At 33.7% G+C, this 22,894-nt stretch overlaps 1 protein-coding gene, 2 long non-coding RNA genes and 6 other non-coding genes across 9 annotated transcripts; 8 read left to right on the top strand and 1 right to left on the bottom strand.

Annotated features, from left to right (window-relative positions):
• The first annotated feature begins 7,779 nt into the window (after positions 1 to 7,779).
• On the top strand, positions 7,780 to 11,895 carry LOC149400846 (protein LIKE COV 1-like). Its single transcript, XM_089612218.1, has 7 exons — positions 7,780 to 8,173; positions 8,761 to 8,813; positions 9,695 to 9,804; positions 10,223 to 10,390; positions 10,486 to 10,583; positions 10,991 to 11,117; positions 11,470 to 11,895. The coding sequence occupies exons 1-7, from the start codon at positions 8,021 to 8,023 to the stop codon at positions 11,565 to 11,567; spliced, it is 807 nt and encodes a 268-aa protein (XP_089468344.1). The 5' UTR covers positions 7,780 to 8,020; the 3' UTR covers positions 11,568 to 11,895.
• A 2,573-nt stretch (positions 11,896 to 14,468) lies between these two features.
• Positions 14,469 to 16,102, top strand: LOC149400839 (uncharacterized). Its single transcript, XR_016296743.1, has 2 exons — positions 14,469 to 14,760; positions 16,051 to 16,102. It is a non-coding gene; the product is annotated as an uncharacterized LOC149400839 (long non-coding RNA).
• On the top strand, positions 14,592 to 14,690 carry LOC149400845 (small nucleolar RNA Z43). Its single transcript, XR_016296882.1, has one exon. It is a non-coding gene; the product is annotated as a small nucleolar RNA Z43 (small nucleolar RNA).
• On the top strand, positions 14,831 to 14,929 carry LOC149400844 (small nucleolar RNA Z43). Its single transcript, XR_016296883.1, has one exon. It is a non-coding gene; the product is annotated as a small nucleolar RNA Z43 (small nucleolar RNA).
• Positions 15,283 to 15,364, top strand: LOC149400843 (small nucleolar RNA U83). Its single transcript, XR_016296856.1, has one exon. It is a non-coding gene; the product is annotated as a small nucleolar RNA U83 (small nucleolar RNA).
• LOC149400842 (small nucleolar RNA snR60/Z15/Z230/Z193/J17) lies at positions 15,402 to 15,492 on the top strand. The gene has a single exon (XR_016296887.1). It is a non-coding gene; the product is annotated as a small nucleolar RNA snR60/Z15/Z230/Z193/J17 (small nucleolar RNA).
• Positions 15,767 to 15,839, top strand: LOC149400841 (small nucleolar RNA R12). The gene has a single exon (XR_016296837.1). It is a non-coding gene; the product is annotated as a small nucleolar RNA R12 (small nucleolar RNA).
• On the top strand, positions 15,894 to 15,980 carry LOC149400840 (small nucleolar RNA SNORD24). The gene has a single exon (XR_016296855.1). It is a non-coding gene; the product is annotated as a small nucleolar RNA SNORD24 (small nucleolar RNA).
• A 4,813-nt stretch (positions 16,103 to 20,915) lies between the features above and the next one.
• On the bottom strand, positions 20,916 to 22,358 carry LOC149400838 (uncharacterized). The gene is made up of 3 exons (XR_016296755.1): positions 22,276 to 22,358; positions 21,709 to 21,789; positions 20,916 to 20,956 (listed from the first exon to the last, which is right to left on the bottom strand). It is a non-coding gene; the product is annotated as an uncharacterized LOC149400838 (long non-coding RNA).
• Positions 22,359 to 22,894: the final 536 nt, after the last annotated feature.

Raw genomic sequence — 22,894 nt, 5'->3', positions numbered from 1 at the left:
AGGGTTGCAACTAATGACGATAATGTAAAGTTTATCATCGCTTATTATTTAATGTAAGGAACATTATCTTGTGCCACTTGCTTTGAATTCGAAGATTTGAGGATGAAATTAAGATTTTATTGGTATTAAAATGACACGGCAATATTATAAAATGCGTTGATTTATTTATCATGGCCTAGTAATAATGGAGAACAAGCTTGCAGAAGATTATCAAATTCCGTTTAATCACTTGATCGGCATCAAATTATGCGTTGCAACTTACGTCGATAATGTAAGATTTATCATCATCTATTATTTAATACAAGAAACATTATTTGTTTCAAGCATTATGCATTCCACTTAATTTTATGCCACTAGCTTAGAATTCGAGGATTTTAGATTGGAATTAAGATTTTATTAGTATTAGAAGGACACAATGATATAAGAAATTGTGTTGATGACAACCTAGTAGTATTGGAGAACAAACTCTCGGAAGAATATCGAATTCCGCTCGGTCGCATGAACAACATGAAATTCACCGTCACAACTCACGACGTTATTGTAATGTTTATCATCGTATCATATTTAATCTAAGGAGCATTATCTCTCGCGAGAATTATGTATACCACTTAATTTTGTGTCACTTGCTTAAAATTTTAGGATTTGAGAATACAATTAAGATTTTATTGAAAATGTGTTGATTTGTTTACGACGGCCTATTAATAATGGAGAGTAGGCTAGTGGAAGAAAATCAAATCCCGCTCAGTGGCTTGACCGGCATCAAATTCAGAGTTTTAACTTACGATTCTATTGTAAGATTTATCATAATTTATTATCTAATGTCAGGAACATTATCTCTCTCGAGCCTTATGTCTTCCACTTGATTTTGTGCCACAGACTCCTGGAAGAAGATTGAATCTCGCTCGATCGCATGAATGACATCAAATGCAGCGTCACAACTTACGACGATAAAAATGAAAGAATGTTTGCAAATTTAGAGCTCTTTATTGATTGCAACTTACGTCTAAACTTCCGCATTCAGAAAATAGCTACTTGTTGTTTTAGTGTGAGGCACGATAGACGACGAGCTTTGAGTGATGGGTGAATTCTTTCAGGCAGAAGCAACACACCAAGTTTATACCCTCGAGAGCATTCGTCTGGTTCTTTCTTCTTTCTTTTGTCTTCTTCTTCTCCTCCGTCTTCATTTACATTCTCCTTCTCCTAGTCGACGTCGAGCAAGAAAGGGAGAGAGACGATGATGATGAGTTCCACTAGATATTAAGCCACTTGATTAGAATTCAATGAATTACTAATGGAATTAAAATTTATTTAGTACTAAAACGACATGGAAATATTATAAAATGTGTTGATTTGTTTATGATGGTCTAGTAATAATGGACAAATGATTCGTGGAAGAAGATCAAATTCCGCTTGTTCGCTTGACCATCATCAAATTCATGGTTGCAACTTACGACGATGTTGTAAGATTTATCATCGCCTATTATTTAGTGTAAGGAACATTATCTCTCTCGAGCAATATGTCTTCCACTTGATTTTGTACCACTTGCTCAGAATTTGAGTATTTGATAATGAAATTACGATTTAGTGGCATTAAGAGGACACGCCAATATTCGAGCATTATGGATCCCGCTCGGTCACTTGACCAGCTTCAAATTCTGTGTTGCAACTTACGACGATGTTATATGGTTTATCATCATCTATTATTTAATGTAAGGTACATTACCCATTTAAAAGTAACCAACCATCGACTATAAATATCATTCTCTCAACCATTTAGGTCGTTGAAATATAGGAGTTGAAGCGGTGTAGATTTTTTTAAACAACTAATATTCTTTATTCTTTTAATTAAAGTGGTGTGTCGTGACATTTATTTCATTGTTCCCCTAATTGAAGGCATGATTTATATTTTTGTTTTCTTTGTTGAAAGTGTATAGATTTTTTAAGTTCCATTTATAAGTTTAAACTTTGGCGTTTAAAATAGATTTTTTTTAATTGTGTCATATTTGTAAATAAAATTTGGTTTGATTTCCAAAATATAAATTCAAGCTTAAATCTTAATTTTTGTTTAAATATATGATATTTCATACAGGTTAATACTAAATATTGTCGCCCATTATTTTTTGTTAGTTGTTTTCCTCTATGCCATAAGAAAAAATGGTATGCGTGAAAATTTGTAGTGTTTCAACTTACAAACTCGGATACTCCTTTATTATTTTAAAATTGGTTATTTAGTAAAATCATGTATAGTATAATTATAAAGTCAAGCCACTTGAAATGAATAATATATTAAATTTTAAGAAATTTTAAAAAATCTAAACCATCTTTAATTAAAAATCGGATTCGTGGGCTAAAAGTAACTAATTATCTACTATAAATATCGTTCCCTCAACAATTTAGGTCGTTGAACTTTTAAATTCTCCTCGCTAACATACCCAAAGCGAAGCTCTGTTTCTACGACTACAAAATCGGATTTGTTGGCTGTAAGTTAACACGAACCTCGAATGTAAATAATATTTCCAATTAGGAATTAGGTTGTTGAGCTTTCAAGATTATCACTTGCTCTATTTCTACGATCAAAGTTGTGTTCAATACAATCAGTTGATTTATTGGATGGAGAGTGGAGTTCTTTGGCGTTGAGTTCGGGAAGGGACGGCGTGAAGAGGAAAGTGTGCTATTTCTACTACTACGGCAATAAATACGTGATGAAGCCTCACCGCATTCGCATGACCACGACCTCGTGTTAAGCTATGGCCTTTTGCATCACATGCAAGTCTTCAAGCTCCAGGCGACCACCGAGTCTAAGCTCCGCCGATATCACCCCGCCGACTACGTTGCCTTCCTCAAGACCCTTACCTCGGAGTCCCATAATAATTGCAAATCGAACTCTTTGTTGTTTGAACCTTACGTCTAAACTTCCGCATTCATAACGGAGCTCATTGTTCTTTTGGTGTGAGGCACGATGGATGATGAGCTTTGTCTGACGGGTGTATTCCTTGAGGCACAATCAAGACACCAAGTTTAGGCCCTCGAGAGCGTTAGTCCAATTCTTCCTCATTTCTTTCGTCTTCTTCTTCTCTTGCTTTTTATTCTTCCTAATTCTATTTCTCCTAATCAAATTTGAATAAGAGTGGGAGGGAGGGAATGATGAAGAAGACGAAGTCGTCATTTTCGTAGTTGTGTGAGCTCGTGATGTAATGAGTAATGAGCTTTCATTATTTAGAATAAACATACGATATGCAATATAAATATAATATATTTGTAACCTAAGTTCAATCTCATTAAATAAAAAACCCAACACATTAGCACGCCAATTCCAACACATCAGAAATTTCATCAGTGGACACTATCTTGCCGTTGACCCCGGTTATCGTAGTTATAACTTGTACACGTTTCTTTGGCCCATCGAGCATTATGTCATCCAATGGATTTTGTGTCACTTTCTTAGAATTCAAGGAATTGCAAGATTTTATTGGTATCAAAAGGGCACCAACATATCAAGAAATGTGTTGATTTATTTATGACTGGGCCTAGTAATAATCGACAAATGACTATCGGAAGAAGATCAAACTCCGCTTGGTCGCTTGACCAGCATCAATTCAGGGTTGCAACTTACGACGATATTGTACGATTTATTATCGCCTATTATTTAACGTAAGGAGCATTATCTCTCTTGAGCATTATGTATACTTGATTTTGTGCCACTTGCTTAAGATTCGAGGATTTGATAATGGAATTAAGATTTTAATGGTATTAAAATGACACGCCAATATTAGAAGATGTGTTGATTTGTTTATGACTGCCTATGAATAACGGATAATAGACTTGCAGAAGAAGATGGATCCCGCTCGGTCGCTTGACCTGCATCAAATTATGCGTTGCAACTTACGACGATATTGAAAGATTTACCATCATGTATTATTCAATGTAAGAAACATTATCTCTTATGAGCATTATACATTCCACTTGATTTTGTTCTACTTGCTTAGAATTCGAGATTTTGAGAATGAAATTAAGATTTTATTGGTATTAGAAGGACACCATAATATTAAAAAATGTGTTGAATTATTTATGACAACCTAATAAACTGGAGAACATGAAGAAGATCAAATCTCACTCGGTCGCTTGATGTGTCATTACAAGTGGATGTTGAAATGAAAAATCTTTCTTGTTAATTGACGCTTGTAATAACATTCTTTCATTACAAGTAGATTTTTTCGCTTCCGACATTAGAAGCATATTCATTACAAGCAAATTCTTGTATTTCACTACAAACATAATTTTTTTGTAGAAGCGGATATCTCCGCTTGTAAAAGTTTATCCGCCATTTGGCGGGGATATATATTACAACGAATTAATTCGTAAAAGTAAAATTCTATTTTTTTTTTGTAATTAAAGACAATTGAAATTATAAATATAAGTCGTCTCTAATAAGTATGAAAGTCGATAATACATATAAAAAATTGTAAATACATATAAAAAGTCGTAGAACATATGAGAGGTCAAATACAAACATACTCTTCCTTTTATGAGGCTTGTTGGTGTAGACAATCGTCTCCGTCGTTCCTCTTCTTCTGTGGCCGGCCTCATGAGTCTTTTTTGGCGGAGTCGTCTCGGTGGCTGGCCGAAATGATGCCTATATGGCAAAACCCTTGGAAAGTGGCTGTTGATAATTGTATTCTTGATCTTATAGCATTGCAACAATCTTAGGAGGCAACATCGTCGTCGTTGTAAAGAGTGATGAGATTCTGCAAACATCAATTTCAAGTGGCCGATGTAGAGTTTTTTTTTAAAGTTAATAATGTAAATTATAATATAAGATAATGGTATAAAATTGGATCAAATGAGACCAAATTGTTCTAACGAGTTTTTAATAATTATTATTAAATAAGCTCAAGACTTTTAAATAGATAACGAGTATAAAATCCGAGAGTACAAAAGCTTACATCTCTTGACAATGCAGAATGAGACTTCAAGATAACAATGATGATGCAAAACTCGACTCGGATGAAAGAACACCATGTGAAAATTTTGACGGATAGAATATAGACCAAATTAAAATTCTAGCAACTCATTATTGGCTCTTTAAATAAAATCCTCAAATGTTAATGAATGATCCAAAGTGCTCGAGGAATACGAACCGTAGAGACAAACGTTCGAGTGTTTGGACCGTCGCAAGACCAACAAAAAAACCAAACTAAGAACCCAATAGATGACTAGCTCATCTTCACAACACAAAATAACGCCATAGTGTAGTGGACAAAGCATCAAAACTAAAACAAAATAAATGCCAAGATAAACTAATCTAGACAAAACTCTTAATATCAAGGATAAAACAGAGAATTTAAAGAAGAAGAAAAAAAAGATTTACAAATCTATAACTAACATCCTATCTACAAAAATCCGCCACAAGAAACAACAAATATGACCAATGCACAAGATGGGGTAGGGGAATGAGTCATGGAACCCGAGGAAGAGGACGACCTCAATAACCCCGTCGAGAGAATCATAAATTGAGATGTCGAATGTGAGACTGGATTCGAGGGAATGACCAGCCAAACGAGAGGCATGAGACTCGGGATCCACCATGAGCAAAGATCCGTCAAGGGATGAGTGAGGCAAAATCTGGTCAGAACAAAGTGCTCCAATAGTGATGGTCTAGAGAACATGACAAAAATTATCATCTTCCCTTAAATTGGAGAATATAGAGGAAGTGTCCCAATCTTTATAGAGAACGGTAGTTGAGAACTAATTTTTTTTAAAAGTTTCTTATAGAAAAAAATATGAAGATGACAGAGACAATGGATCTGGGTCTCTCAAAAGTAATGTGCTTCCGGAGAGAGAGAACAAAAAGTTTGTTTTGCCCGGATATGCAAGTGTTTTAAGAGCAATTCTAACCACAATACTAAATTTTGTATGGAATTTTAGCATCAATTTTTTTTTTCAATTTCAGTCACATTTCGTACTAAAATTACTATTTTCTATTATTATATTATCAAAATCAATAAAGTATAATATAGTAGTTTGGTAATGGAATATAAGTAGAATAAAATATTTCAAAAGATATTTTTGCCTGTTTTATATTATCATACTAAATTTGTGTAATATGGTAACACATGGTAAATTTAGTGCTCATTATACTATGTAGTTAGAATGCAAAAAATATCAAGTTTAATTTAGTGTTTTTGTATGTCGTTAGAGATGGCCCCAAAAATTGATTTGGCGTGATTTATTTCTTATTTATTATGGTATGTGTCTAAATTTTTCAAAAATGCTTAAAACGATTTTATCCAAATTAAAAACGTGGCTACCAGAGGCTAGTAATTACTTACGCTTTGAGCGGAAATAAAAATAAAAATTAGTAATTACCTACGCCAATTTTGGGCGTTGGGATAGTTTTAGGAAAAGGATACAGATAAAATACAAGTGCAACTAAGTAAACAAGTAGCTTATCGTTTTTAGACATTTTTGCCTCCAAATACAAACAAATTACGGCATTCTTCTTATCATAGAAGACAGCTCAGCTACATCAAGCCCTGTTGTTTGACAGCATAGCTCTTAAAAATTCCAAATAGATAAAACCAACCTTACCATTAATTCTCTTAAAACTCAACTGACATTACCAAATATTTTTTTTTTTAAATAAGGGAGATTGAATCCAGGATCTTTATTTTAGAAAGGGAAAATAACACATTTATACCCTGTGTTTTAGTGAAATGTCGAGTTTAACTTTCGGTTTTCAAAAATGTCGAGTTCATACCCTCTGTTTAACTAAAATGACGAAATTATACCCAATGTTTAACTAAAATGATGAAATTATACCCTGAAATAGACAACAGTGTCACGAATATTCTTTTTATTGACTTTTCATTGACGTTGACTATAATATGTATATATAAACACCAATTATCTTTATTCATTCGCGCCATATATGTAATTTATTTAAAAACTAAAAAATAAACAACAGTCTCTTAATCGTGAAGAACACAGAAAGAGGCAAATGGGTAAACATCGATAGTTGATAGTAATCAAAATCGCATATTCGAACAGAGAATCCAGAATTTAGAGTTACAATTCGAACACGGAATGAAGTCATTTATTAGGAGGTATGAGTTTTATTATTTAATTTCAATTTAATGCTATTTTTATTTCAAAATTGAGAATTTGGAAGTTAGGGCACTGATTTAGATTTGATTTGGTTTTTCTTATATAAGAGTTAATATCAATGAAAGGGAGATTTGTGACGCTGTTATTCATTTCAGGGTATAATTTCGTCATTTTAGTTAAACAGAGGGTATGAACTCGACATTTTTGAAAACCGAAGGTTAAATTCGACATTTCACTAAAACACATGGTATAAATGTGATATTTTCCCTTTTAGAAATGGGTGTAAAATTACCGATTACACTATTCTAAGAACTATGATTACCAGTTAAATTGAACGGCATATTTTCATGAACTCTTCATATGTTATCCACCACATCAAAAACCCATAACAAACCACATTTATTCAACCAAACCACATTTATTCAATGTAGTCAAATATTTTATTTCTCTTAATCCAAACACTAACAAATTATTTCTGGTATCTTATTTTCAAATATAATTTTGCAAATGCTTCGTTAATTATTTTATTTTATAAATACTAATTTTACAGTATTTTTTTTTTGTTGATTATGGTTTTATTTGACATATTTTTTTTTTCCTTTTTTATAAATTTATTCAGAATAATGATAAATTATTTGAAAATACAAAAGAAGTTAGGTATCTGTAAAAGGTACGAATGAGTTATTTGGGTAAGCCCTTCCTCTTCCTATATAGCATACGCCTAAATAAAATAAATATCCATAAATATTAATTGAATAAGGAAAGATCAAGAATTCTCATAGAGTCCAAGGGTCCAATTGGTCTCTCTCGTCGAAATTTCCATTTGTTTTTGTCTTTGCTCTGACTGGAAACGCTAGCGAAAGGAGAGACACGGTTGCGAACACGAAACGGCGTCGTGTTGAAGTTATTGCCGGCGATGGGCGATGAAAAAGCGTCGTCGATTGCGATGGCCAGTAGAGAGCGAGATCGCGAGCTTCTCATCCCAGTCACCGATGTCTCAGCCGTCCACGGCGAGTCTTCGTCGAAGGCTTCCTCGTCCTCCTCTTCCACACACCACTCTGGCCGCGAGGTTTCTTTCTTGGAGTTTTTTTTTTTTTTTTTATAATTAATTTGTTAGGTTCTAGCTTTTTTGCGGGGAAAATTTGTGGAGTTTGGGGGTAAATCGGAGTATTGTAGGGTTTTGCTTCCTGGACCAGTGTTCAACGTGATTGAATTTGTGCACGTTCGAGGTAACTGATTGATGAAACTCGGATTTGCTTGGGTTATAGCTTTCTAATTAGGGATGGTTAAATAGTAAAGTTATGGCGTGCTCGGGTTTATTGAAGGTTTGGTCAAATCTAATACTCCAAATTAACGGAAGGATTTGATCTGGCTATTTGCAGATTCGTTGAAATAGGTCGGATTTTTTTACAGTGAATTCCTTTTCCCGCTGCTTAATTAAATGCTTTGTAGTACGGGTTGAATGGAAGAATTAAATAATTTATGTGATTTATTATAGGTAATTCAACTCAATGTGATTATGATGATCATTGGTTTAGAATCACCCATCTCAGAGTGGCCGAGTACTTAATATGATGATCATTGATTTATTATAGGTGTTTGTATGTCTTGTGTGATTTACTAACTGTTGCTCCATTTTGAATTGTTACATTGTAGACATTTTACAAAGTTGTTCGGAGCTGGGCATCGAAGAAGTTCATGACTGGATGGTAAGCAGATTTTTAATATGGGTCTTATTGACTTTTAAAAATATGGGTGTTATTGACTTAAAAAAATATGGGTCTTACTTAGTTGATTTTAAGCTGGTTTGATGTGAAATGCTATTTCGTATGTGTTTCTGTGTTTTTCTGCATTGGATTGCAGTGTGGATATTGGAATACCGCCTGTTTACAACTCAGATAGGCATTAAAGTCAATGTGTGTATTCCCAAAGTTCGTAATAATTGTAATTAACAATTTTCCTGCCAGTTCTGAAATGGATTATCACAATGATTCTTGCAAGAACTGTTGTTTAGTTTTAGTCAACTCCTTTTACTTCAAGAAGTCAACATGTGAGTGTCGGTTTCCCTTTGATTTCATTACTATGGCAACATGAGTTTATTTTTATTTTCGTAAGTTGTACATATTTTGACTTCCTTGTTTTAATATCTTCTCTGTTTTCGTATGATGGAGGTTGAAGCTCTTATGTATGGGATACTGAGCACCCACTTTTTTCTCTTTGGAATTTTAAGGAGCAGAACATTGTTTAGTTATCCAGCTGGAGTAGGGATATGCTTGATATGTGTTCTAAGTTCATTTAAATTTTATTGTGTTGATGGAACGGTTATAAAGTAAATACAGAGTCGAGTTGGATGATCTGCGTTTTGCTTATGTTGGTTTGTGCTTTTGAGGTGACAATGTGATTATAGTAAGTGTAGAAGGAAAAATATGTGCGATAATTATTTTTCTTTATTCATCTATACATATTTAATTTAGATGTGTAAGCTGGTATTTCTGCAGCGGAATTTACTTTGCATCGAGTCTCTCTCTGGTGCTTATTGATTTTGTGTTTTCTGCTGACTAGAACTTTTTTTTTCTTCCTTTTTTTGCAGCGTGATATTGTTTCCAATAGCTATCACTTTCTATATTACGTGGTGGTTTATTCACTTTGTAGATGGTTTTTTCTCTCCAATTTATGCTCAACTTGGAATTGATATTTTTGGTGAGGTCTCTTTTCTGTTTTTAATATGCTGATTTCCAATAGCTCTAAATCACTAATTTTTACGAGTCAGCTGTACAATGTTATCTTGTAAACCTTTGCTTTATGAGGTAAAGGTGTAGAAGCTTTGGTGAGGGCCTCGCCTTAAAAATCTGTTACCTCAAGCAAATTTATGACTTAGTTTCTATTTTTAACTTAAGTGACAACTTACAGTAATTATCTTTTTACAAAAAAGTGATTCATTTAAACTCAAAAGTCTTTAGGGTATTGGTTCAGCCATAAGGAAGACTTCTTGTGAAGAAGTTTTGGCTCCTGAGAGTTGATAGACCATTATCTACTAAAACTGGTGTTGGATGTGTTCGAATAATGTATATCGTGTGTGCTTAGTCAACATCATCACTTATTAACATGTCAATTTCAGGTCTTGGATTCATAACTTCCATAACGTTCATCTTCTTGGTCGGTGTATTCATGTCATCATGGTTGGGGGCTTCTGTGCTAAGCCTCGGGGAGTGGTTTATTAAACGGATGCCTTTTGTTCGACACATATACAATGCTTCAAAGCAGATTAGTAGTGCCATATCCCCAGGTCTGATTTATATTACTGTTCACTGTATTCCTTTCTCTTATAGAATGAACATGCAAAGTGATGGAAATCTATAAACTATATTACCACAATTTCAGATCAGAACTCACAAGCTTTCAAGGAAGTTGCTATCATAAGACATCCTCGTGTTGGTGAATATGCATTTGGGTTCATCACTTCATCTGTGACTCTCCAGGTTTGCTAATAATTTTGACTTCTTAACATATCACGTCTAACTCAACTTGATATTATTTTAAGTGGTTGTGTTCAAATTGTATGTTGAGCATACATGCTTTCCGTTTCTGTAACTCTAGCTCTTTGCTTGATTCGGATCACATGGCCGCTGCCTTTTAAATTCGCCGTACTGTTTTTACTTGTGTGGAATTGACACTGGCCTTTTATAAGTGGGTTTTTATTGTTCTTCAATTTGACTTATTTTTTATATTATTACCAAATCTATGAATATATGATTTGTTGTGGGTGCTATTTTGAAATGCGTTGCTGACCCTGGGGAGCTGATAATTGGAGTCTTGACTATATGTAGTGATGGATGCTAAAGCTCTGTTTTATTTTTATGATTTTAAAAAAATATTCTTCATGCAGAACTATACTGGAGACGAGGAGTTATGCTGTGTCTATGTACCAACAAACCATCTCTACATTGGCGATATATTTCTGGTCAACACCAATGATGTCATAAGGCCAAATCTATCTGTCCGAGAAGGAATCGGTTAGTAGTAGTACACTCTAGTGGTTAATGTGTGGAATGCTTAGGATCTCCGGTTTCAGTCGGACATCATAGAATTCATGTCTTTGATACCACCACATAGATATAAAGGACTTTGAAATCAATTCATTTGCACTCATGCAAGGGTGTGGAGAAAAATAAAAACAACCCTCTTAAGATGCCAAATTACAGTCCAGCTTAATAAAGCCCCTCTTTTGTCAATGTTTTTTAAAAAAAAAAAATTGTAAAAGCACTGTTCTTTGTATTTTTATTTCTATGAATTTGCACCCCAAAAAAAAAAAAAAAAATTTGTTTGGTTGACATTGATTTACAAGATTTCACTATTGAACTGTAGAAATCGTTGTGTCCGGAGGCATGTCGATGCCACAGATCCTGTCAACAGTTGATGCGCAGATTATGCCAGTGGATAGAAGTAGACCTAGCAGAAGCTGAGCTGTGGCGTCGCGGCTTTCATTTAATTTTATATCTTGTATCATCAGAATGGCCACAGCAACCGATTTGTTGATTGCGCTGAGCTTGAAGTAATCCAATGGTCAATATTTGGTGGTTGTAACTGTCATTCTGCTGATATTTGTAACATCGTTTCCCATTTTAGAATGTAGAGTCGTCTGCTTGGAAATATACACGTGCTTGTAATAGGCTGTTTGATTATCGAGTCGTTTTCTCTTTGGATTCACGATAATGTATATTAATTTCCTGTGTTTTGAGTTTTTGGGCACAATGCTTATTTATATATATAAGTTTGGTTAGGTTGGATGAATGATAGTAGGAGACCAGAGGAAATGAACAATGTTTAATGAGTGTTAAGAGAATTGATCGGAAAGAAAGAAACCAAAAAAACGCCATAGAGACACCTCGGCATGTTGCTGACTATGGTTAGAATTTGTGCAGAAATAGTATTACAAGTATATAAATGTGTTGTACGTGTATCACCATCATTTAAATACCTTGGTATGTCCCCGGTAATCATGTGCATAATAGAATTCTCACCGGAATATTATTCTGTTTTAAGACTTGAAATCACAAGTATGTTCTTGTTAGAAATCGGAATGGAGTTCCAGTTCTATGAACAATATTGGAATCCGGTTGAACTTTTGGCCTAAATTCTGACCACTCTTGAAACTGAACACTTTGGTTTGGTTGATCCCAAATTCCGGCAATGGTGCCCGTAATTACTCATTGGTATGCTATTGATGTTTGTGTTTGTCATTTATGCTAATAAAATAAATTTGACATGAATTAAACCTATGATTCTAGATCATAAACTTATCACAATGCAGAACAATAGTTTTGTTTTGTTGCTCGAACAACCCATTTTCTTTTACATCACGAAAAATATAATAATGCTTAGCTTAAATTGGAAGTGGTTATTTAAACAAGACATTTGTATATTAATTATGTTATGCTCATGTGTTATTATACAATTTTTGAACCTTTAGTTTGACATGCTAATGAATATTAATCACATCACGTGATTCATAATTTCTGCTCCCACATCACGCCATACATGAGACATGAATCACACATGCAATAAGAGCCTCCCTAAAGAAAACATCATCAAATCCTATATTTTCGTAGTGGAATTCAAAGAAGAGATGAAAACAAATTGCCTTGGAACAACTCGGATACGATTTGAAGAACCTATCACATTCATTCTTAAAAATAATCTCAATATAATGAGAATAAACGAGTCTTGGCTGTCGTTGGAGGAAGAAGGTACAAATATGAGGGGGTTTTTATTTTTATTTTATTTATTTTTTTTTATAACCAATTGAAATTATGAATTTGAAGAAGATACAATATGCCACCAAAGCTTTGCCGTCAACTCTCTTGTGTCACTAAGAGTTGTCGCCGATTCTCTTGTGTCACCAAGAGTTGCCACCAACTCTCTTGTGCCACCAAGAGTTGTCGCCAACCTCATTCCACACGGCCACAACATGACCCACAAGCCTCCAAAACAAGTCCCTCATGTACCTCCAAAGCACTATAAATATCCATGTCACTCCCATTCCAAGGTAAGTTTCTCACATGTCAAAACTCTACAAAAATCACACTACAACTTTCTCTCTCTAGAAAACGTAGAGACGAGTACAAATCGTTCGCTAAGAACACAATACAACACGATTAATGTTGGACTTCGGAGTGCACGCCAAGGAAAAACCCTCTGCGTCCCTCTAGATTCATATTTTTTTGTGATTATGTGAAGGTACAAGGATTCGAAGACTCGACGAGGAACCCAGAGACCCGAAGATCCGTATAACACGAACACGACGAGAATGACAAACCCGATGAACGCGACAAGCGCGAAGTAGATTCATTGACGGTATGGAAACGACGAGAAAAGAAGAACTTCACCAAACCCAACCTACGTGCAGTCATAGGGTCCGGCCCTAGATCGAACCACGGACGATTCTTAGTGCTTATCCAAAAAAGCTATTAACACTAAGTGTCAATAATATTTTGACCATATATTTGATTTATTTACAAGTTTATATCTCATATATATATATATATATATATGTCTTAATTTTTATTCAGAATATCAAACTTTAGTCTAAAAGACTTGCAACCTTTAGGTTGTGTTTGGTAGTTAACTCAAACTGTTTTTTGTTTTATGTTTTCTAATTTTTGTAGTTGTACTGAAAAACTGTTTTGTAGTTGTTTTCAAAAAGCTGTTTGGTACAGTTTTCATTTTTGTTTTTGAGAAAGTGAAGGTTGTGTTTGGTAGTTAACTCAAACTGTTTTTTGTTTTATGTTTTCTAATTTTTGTAGTTATACTGAAAAACTGTTTTGTAGTTGTTTTCAAAAAGCTGTTTGGTACAGTTTTCATTTTTGTTTTTGAGAAAGTGAAAAAACTGAAAAAAAGTGTTTGGTATAGTTTTCATTTTTGTTTTTGAAAGAATGAAAAGAGAAGATGAGGAGAAAGATGAGAGAAGAGAAAGAATTTTTTTTTCAAAAACACATTTTATTTGTTTTCAGTTTTCTTTACTTTTTTTCAAAATAACTTCAAAATTTTTTGAAATTTTTTTCCAAAAACTTAAACCAAACATGTTTTCAATTTTTGTTCTCAATTTTTTCAACTCAAAAACAAAAAAATTGTTTTTGAGAGGAATATCAAACACTACCTTATTAGATATTTGCAACTTGTTTAACATTAAACGATTATTTTGCATATTTATTTTGTTATTGCTGGGCTTAAATTACCAAAGAAAACGAGTAGTGCGCTATTTGAGCCCATATACAAATGGAAACCCACCGAAACTCAAAACCCTAGAACCACGATCTCACTCGTTCATCGACCTTATCACACCCTTATATATATATATATATATATGTATCACTACCTGCACTGGATATCTCAGATTCATAGCCCTCGAGCTTCATTTCTTCATCGATTCCAGATCTGCGTATTGTATTTGATTCATTTGTTAAACTTCTTTTCGATATTAGGAATAGGGACAGTGACGATTGTGATAAGGTCTCGTTCGTCGTAACGGGCTATTTGCTTAGTCCTTGCCGACCATTCTGTTATATCACCACCCATATTCTGAGTCCCTTTCACTGTTCTTTGATTCGCAGTTCTGGAGCTTCTCTTCTTCGATGGCCTCCCGATTTTTACAGCTCGGTATGATATTTAGGTTTTGATTTAGTTATTTTATTTTATTTTATCTATGAGATCAGGGTTTAAGAAATAGTGACAGTGAAGATTGTGATAAGGTCTCGTTCGTCGTAACGGGCTAATTATTTAGTCCTTGCCGACCATTCTGTTATATCACCACCCATATTCTGAGTCTCTTATTTATTATTTCGGAATCTGTTTTAATAAGTATTAATGTTTATGAATGGGCCGATGATTAATAATTTTTGACAAGCATATGTCCGAAATATTATGTAGACAAACCTAATCTTCTCTATGAGGCCTTGAATATCACTTTTGTTTTTATCACAAACATAATTCATGTTTCCATGTTTCGAGTATAATATTAGCTACAAATATGTCTTTGAATGTTAGTTTTTAATTGGCCTATGATTAATCGATTTTTGACAAGCATATGTCCGAAATATTGTGTAGACAAACCTAATCTTCTCTATGAGGCCTTATTTATTTTTATTGATTTGTTATTTAGTATCTTAATTTGCTCAAAGCAGTCCATGATGAGGAAACTGGTGTTTCGTGATTAATGATAAACTCGTGATTACTTCATACCTACTGCCTTCCTTCTGAGGCTATGATTTTATTTTGTATTTTGTGAATAATGTTCTCATAGTGGTCGTGTGATGATTAAATATGCATAGTTCAGATGAATCTCTGTGATTAATCAACTTTTTAGTCTTTCGCTCCTATCTGACGACCAATATGCGATCTAATTTCTTAACTCCTTTAACTCGCGAGATATAATTGTTATTTTAATATGATTTGAGTGTGTAATTTCGAAGCCTAATATTGCAAATCTCTGATCAAACGATAGGTAGATCATGGGATCTATCGTTGGGCAATAGGAAGGCCAAAACGCATACTTCAATTCGTGTGCGTTTCGACCTTTAGCTCCGATTCTCCTTTGTCTAGGATTCATCGGTGACAAGGTCGATATATTCAGTTTTATATCTTTTTTTATTTAGTTTTTATATTTCTGGGTATGATGAAGAAAACAGACGGATTCCCACTGATTATTTGTGATTACACACCAGCTACTTCTGACCCGAACATATCCAATTAGTTTTTTTTATTTTTTTTTTTTATGATTTTTCATTTACTGTGGCCTGTGATGTGACAAACGATATTTGCTACTCTTGATGGGATTCATATTCCACTGATGATTCTTATCCACCAAGATCTCTGAGGCTTTGTTTTTTTTTTTATTGCCATTTCCATATCTTTCAGACCTTGATCTGAGCTACTACTATTATTATGTAGGATTGTTGCGGAAATGAAATGGCAGATTCCCACTGATTTATTGTGGTTACAACAGGTGAAATAGCGCTAATACAGTCTGTTGCTCTCTCCCATTTAACGACTAAAAGGTTAAAGTCAACATGGTGACGTTATTTATGAAAGAACTCAAGACTACCCATTAGTTTAGTAATATCCAAGAAGTGTCCTAAAGGTTACAAAGTGCTGGATTATTGTCGGAAGTTGAATTCAATTCGGACGTTAATATAGTTTTGTAGGAAACCCGAACATTGTTAGCAACATTACCATCACGATCTACTGATCTTCCATTAATAGACTATGGGCCATATGTACCGTTTGTCACCAATGGCAATAATTTTTACCAACTCAAAGAGGCCAGTAACTCTCGGGAAGAGGAGGAGGAGGAACATCCACCACAACAAGTTGAGGAGCAAGAAGACCTAAAAGGTGCCTGCCACCCACCAAAAAAAGAGCAAGATAAAAAAATGTGCATTATTTTGAAAAAATTAGTGAAAGAGGATAAAGCAGGGAAATATGAAAATTGTGGAAAAATAGTGAATGTTGGCAACAACAAAAAAGGGACTTCATCGTTATCGCAATCGAAGGTCACCAAATAATTTCTATCAATCATTAAGTCATGTAGAATCCCCACGTTTTCTCAGATTCATATACGAGTAAGAAGGCAGCTTTTCAAAGGGACATCACATTTTTTTTAGAAGAAACTCTAAAAATTAAGATTATGTCAGGCTCGTTTAGTGTGTCTTTAACACAAGACACATAGTAAGATGAATTTTATGAGTGTGGTAGTTCACAACATGGATTTAATGGAAATTATGCAAAAATATCATAGCATTTAGGAGAATAGAGGGAGCCACGTGACCGATTGCTTCTTATAAATCATTTTATAAGTAATGGAAGAGTAGCGTCTAGTGGTAGAATAATTTTTAAAACCTTAGGCAATGCCGTGCCTAAGCTTCTAATCATGGCATTGTCTAAGTTTATAGAAATTATTCTACTTTTCTTCCATTACTTTTAATAGAATTTGTAGGATGTTATCAGTTGTACTACAAGAGTCGTTGATGTTGTGAACTACTACACTCATGAAATCCATCTTACTATTTTCAAACCGTATGTTTGAAATGCTACACTAATGAGCCGAGCATGAATATGGCTTTCATTTTTTGAGTTTCTTCTAAAATGAATTTGATTTATGTACTTCATAATGTTGCCCTCTTCATCATCTAAATACGAAGTACTAAAAAATATATGAATTTGAGAAATCATGGGGATTCTATGTGATGTAATGATTGGTCTGTAAAAATAATGTAATGAACTATATCTCTCCTAAACTTGATGAGATCGTAAAAAGTTACTTAGTGAACTTCGATTGCGATACATGTCTTGTAATAGTGTATTAATGACGAGGTCCCTTGTTTGTTGTTGCCAACTTTCACGATTTTTCCACATTTTCCTGCTTTATCCTCACATTTGTTGCGATATTTTCGTACGCAAGCGCACGTAATCTCTCGAGTAATATAATCATAAGTACGAGTCGATCTCACGAGGACTATGCTTAACCGATACTTACCTAACTCGCAACGAATTGAACTCAAAAGCAACTGTGATGATTATTAACTAAATTGCAGAAAATAAATAAAAATATAAATTAAACTATGGGTGAACGAATATGAGGAAGGCAAGGGCAATGGCTTCGCTAAACTCTCCTATGGTCGGGATTACTAGAATTATGCACTATTTTTTGGTTCAACACTCTTCACTAATCACATTCACGTAATATTATCGTTAAATCTCTCTCGAGCATCTAACAATATATGTCAATATCGGGTTTTTATCTCTCGATCTCAAACCGTAAAAATACAACAAGCATTACAATCAAGAGTGTACACACGACTCCATAGCAGCCTGACTATCTTTAGCTTAGGAATGTACTACGGTGAACTAATTCTTATGCACGATCAACCTAATCTTTCTCAAGCATCAAGCCAATCCTAAAAAACATGAATGGGGTCATGAAACTTGAATGTGGGCGCGCGGACAGCGCGTATGACTCTGCCGGGTCTCGGCGACGCGCAGTGATACTTTAAATTGCTATAACTTCTTGCACCGGCGTCCAATTCTTGCAAATAAATATGCGTTGGAAAGCTAAGAGAAAGCTCTATCCAATGATAGAAAAGATTTTTTTCCATAATGTTTTATAGAAAGTCTCAAAATCATGCAGAAGAGAACGTCGTGCTTCTTGTTTCGCTCTAATTTGTTCGAAAAGTCTTCGAATCACTTCAAAATTGCTCCGTAACGTCAGGTGATGTTCTAATATCCTCCTTAATACCCAATTAGCCTCTCAAACCTGTAAATCACTCAAAAACACATCGAACACACTAAAATTCACTCAATAACACGTGAGATTCAAGTTGGAAAATAGGAGTTTAATTCGTACGAAACGCATCTATCACCATTCACCAATTTCTTCAAAGTATTGCACATTTTTTTATTTCGCTATTTTTTTGGGTGGGTGACGGGCCTCCTTGATGTGGTAAAGGTAGTTCTTCTTCCTCCTCATCTTGTTATGGTGGCGGTGGTCATGGCTGGTGTTCCTATTGGTCTTTTTGGTTTTCAAATTTTTCTCGTTGCTCTTGGTATATTTGGTAGGGATCTTGATATGGTGGTTGGGAGTAGTCAATGAGTTGTGAATAATAAGGTTGTGTATAATAGGTATATGGATATTATGACATATTCGAAACATAAAAAGATATTGAGTCAAATTAGGCTTCGGTTTGAGCGAAAGTTGGAGGTGTATTTGATGATGGTACTTGAGTTGGGTTGTACTTGATGTTTTAAAAATTGGGAGATTGAGACCGAGCCAATTTTGAGGACTTTGGTTAACAAGAAACTCGTGAGTTGGTTGTGAATTTTCGAGTGGTGGAGGTGTGTTTGAAGAACTTGCTCATGGTGTCTTCGACGAGAAGAGCATCGACGAGAAGTATACATTTTTTTTATTTAAAACAATATACGAAAAATTATACATGAAAACTATATATGAAAATAAATATAAAATTATGAGAAGATATTTTGAGAATTTAAGTTACGTGAAAAGATTGTATTGAGCTGTGAGAAAATATTGTGAATGAGAGTTATATTTATAGAAAATGAAAAAAATGAGCTAGAAAAAGTTCCAACATTAACATTTGCAATGCTATAATGTGCAACACAACATTTTCAATGGTCACTAACATCATTTATAACCGTTGGATTTGTAACAGTAACAAATCCAACGGCTGTTGTTAAAAAAAACATAAAAGGTTGACATTCCAAGGAATCAGCGAAAATTGGCCTTTTGTGGGCTTCCACTTCATTCCGCTGACCGGAGAAGAACTTCTTACATTTCTGCTACAAGGCAGTAAAAAATTTATGTTCCTCTAAACTAGTAGGAAGGAAAGGAATTCCTCCCCATTTTTGTACCGCATAGGCCAGGTTTAGTTTTTATTTTTCTCATCGGTCCCTAACTGAATTGATTTAGTGTAAATTTTTGTGTATTTTTTTTTTCTTTTCGATTTGTATCATTTGGTTTGAACATGTGGATGAAAAAGAAGAGTGGACCCATTTTTTAAAAATATTTATACACTTTAAAAATATTAGAAGTAAAAGATTCTCACTCTTTCTATATATAACTAACAAATGTGTGTATTGATGATGACGTGGGCGCTCATAGAATAAAGTCCGTTATGGAAAAACTCCAAGTTTTCCAAGGTCAAACCAAACCAACATTGACAAATTCAAACGCCACCACATCCCTCTATCAAGGATTTTCACCCTCTCTTCATTTTCATTTTGGTTTTTTGAAGTCTTATGTGTGTTGTTTGGACTCTGTTCTGTTGCATTGATTTGTTTTGCTGTTATCATGTGATCATTTTTCCCCTTCTACAATGCCTCTCTATGTCAACCAGTCAAATATTAGTAATACCCCTCTGGTAGAAAGTTTGGAAAAAATGAACATTAAAGACTTCTTGTGCCATTGAAGAAATTTGATGATATTATTATTGGATGAAACTCAGTCGAGAATCAATGTGTACTTCAACAATAAAGCTAAAATTGGAAAAAAAAACCAAAAGAAAATTATATTTTTCTAAAAGTGTATCAAGAAGACCACTTTTGTGAGAGGATTTAGAGTGAGATAGTTGAGAGGAAGAAGTGATGGATATCTATGTCTCATATTTCTGAATCAAATGACTCTTTTAGTGTTAAATTATATAGAAAATGTGAGACATTATAGAGATTAAAACTTGAAATGGCACAAGAAGCAATGAATGTCATTCTTTTATATATATATATATATATATATATATATATATATATATATATATATATATATATATACTAGTAGAACTGTCACGTGCTACGCACGTGGTGAGAGTGTGAAAAATTAAAAATGTTGTACTGATTGACTAAGAGATGACTTGTTATTACTATATTTTTTTTGCTGCACATGTTTTGATATTGAAATGAATTGAGATTAAGAATTTGAGAGGAAAAAAGCATAAACAGAGGATGTTGTTCAAGGATGGTAAATAGCTTTTCTTTCAATCTTATATTTGAAGCCTCGTTATGTAAACCCATGAGACAAGCAAGCAAATACAAATATGCTTCTAAACAAATATGAAATCTTCTTAGTTTTGCAAATCAACAGAAGGGTATTAAAAAAGACACAACCAATTGATCACTATAGTTTTATAGTGTGATCTTGCAACTGGTTACAGAGTAGCCAAAATAAGGTAATATAAAAAACACAACCAACTGGCCTTTTGATTTCAACATAGAAGGTATTTCAGGTATTTCTAGAACATGGAGATGCTTGCCTTGGGTAGCTATTTTCTACTTGGCCTTGATGATTCTCCTGACATTGTGGAAAAGAATTAGTCCAGAGAAAAAAAAATATATTTGAAGTAAAAAAAAAGTAATAAATTCTTACCTAATTCAATATACTTGGAGACGTTAAATTGGTCCTTAAATTATCCGTGATTTTATTTCCTATACGCTTCTCTATGTGAGATAGTTTTTTTTCTTTGACTTTCTGCCATTGTTGTCTTTGCAATTCTTTTTGGTATTCGGACATACTTCGTCTTTTTTAAGATATATTGTTGTCGTTGTTTATATGCTTTTTCATCTATCATGTTTTTCTTCACGTCGCGCGAATCATTCATATCGTCTTTTTTGGATTTCATTTTAAAAATCTGACAAGAGATTAAAGCGTATTTATATTGAACAGTAATTAACAAAAAAAAATAAAGTACTTTTTTTTTGTTTTTAAGAAATAACATCTTTGGTATAGTTTGATACTTGTGCATTGTGTCTTACTTACAATGACCTAAAAGTTGTAGTTATCTCTTTGTGAATCCTTAAATAAATTCGGGCGCTACAAATTTCACAAAGAAATAATAAATATATTAGTTTCACAACACATTAATATATATATATATATATATATATATATATATATATATTTATATATATATATATATATATAGCGTACGAGATCTTTGGCTAGTTAATTATCCCACTTTCACAGGACCACTAAACAAAATTATATGAAACAAACATATAAAAAAAAATTCAACTCTCCAAGTTTTAGCTAATTAATATACAAACCTAATATACGTACAAGGACGGATTGATGATTTTGAAACTTGCTTAAATAACTCTAGTGCAACCTTTTTACATTGACCACACCTGAAAATCCCATGACAATGTATGATCAGTTGCACGAAAATGACTATGAGATTAAAAAAAACTACATATATTACAATGACATCAAATTACAGCGCAATCATATCTCCAAATGACACGATAAGACTGAATTATGAACTGTTCACCTAAGTGGAGGACACTTAACATTTCATAGCCAATGAGTATCAACTATCAATCATGACGGATTTATTGTTACAGTAGTAATCGTACAAGTATACGGAATACAAAAAAGTTTTCGAAATTCAAGTGATGAAGAAATGTATCAAAGAATCCAAGTTTTAGACTTTACACAATCTACTTATCCGTGTCGGTTCCTCAAATTGTTCTAAAGAACAATTCCGATAAGTACCTACCAAATCAGAGGACAATTTCTTTTTTGCTCAATGGTACGTACGAGTACGTATTTTATTGAAAAATGTGCGTATATAGGATCTCATGTATTAAACTTAAAAAGAGAGCATTACATACCGGGTTGTGTCGAACTCGACAAGAGCGACAAGATGTTGGTCAACTCAACTGAGAAGGGGAAACTTGTATTTGTTCAATAAGAACATGTATTTATTCGTTTGCGCAAAAACTGGATCAGAATTGACAAAGTCCATATCTAAGTCAAAATAAAAATTTGTTTGGAAATCTGGTGACTAAAAGCATCAGTACAAGAGAATTTTGACTCACCGTTGACGCGTTTTTTTTTTTTTTATCGGTAATCTTATGATATCCACCCAATTCAATTAAAGAGGCTGAAAATTACAAACACTGTCGTATCAATCTCACCCGATTAAACAGTCGATTTTTAAAAAAAATGGGACAAATTTAAAAACCCTATTTAAGCATCTATAATAAGATTCTAGATATATTGTTAAACTAAATATTTTTAATCGAGAATGAAAAAAGAATCATGGAATAGAGTTTCCAATCAGAAGGAATAAAACTAAAACCCTAACTTTGTCTTCTGAAATTTGAACTAAGATAGTGAGAATTAAAGGAATTACCTTGAATGAAGTGGTGCTTAAATTCCACTCGGAATACGTAGAAGTCAATTTAATTTTGCAGATTAAGGAAATTGAGAGGAAAAAACAAGGTTTTT

Source organism: Urtica dioica, chromosome 4 (genome assembly GCF_054948205.1).
Source record: "Urtica dioica subsp. dioica isolate 48M chromosome 4, U.dioica_male_clone48M_v1_H2, whole genome shotgun sequence".
Classification (NCBI taxonomy): domain Eukaryota; kingdom Viridiplantae; phylum Streptophyta; class Magnoliopsida; order Rosales; family Urticaceae; genus Urtica; species Urtica dioica.
This window is presented reverse-complemented; position numbering and strand designations above follow the sequence as displayed.

Bases quoted from the DNA above. Each gene is read 5' to 3' on its own strand.
- LOC149400846 (XM_089612218.1), top strand. From the start codon at position 8,021: ATGGGCGATGAAAAAGCGTCGTCGATTGCGATGGCCAGTAGAGAGCGA. The intron at 8,814-9,694 runs GTAAGCAGATTT...CTTTTTTTGCAG, and splicing joins AAGAAGTTCATGACTGGATG to CGTGATATTGTTTCCAATAG. The intron at 11,118-11,469 runs GTTAGTAGTAGT...ATTGAACTGTAG, and splicing joins ATCTGTCCGAGAAGGAATCG to AAATCGTTGTGTCCGGAGGC.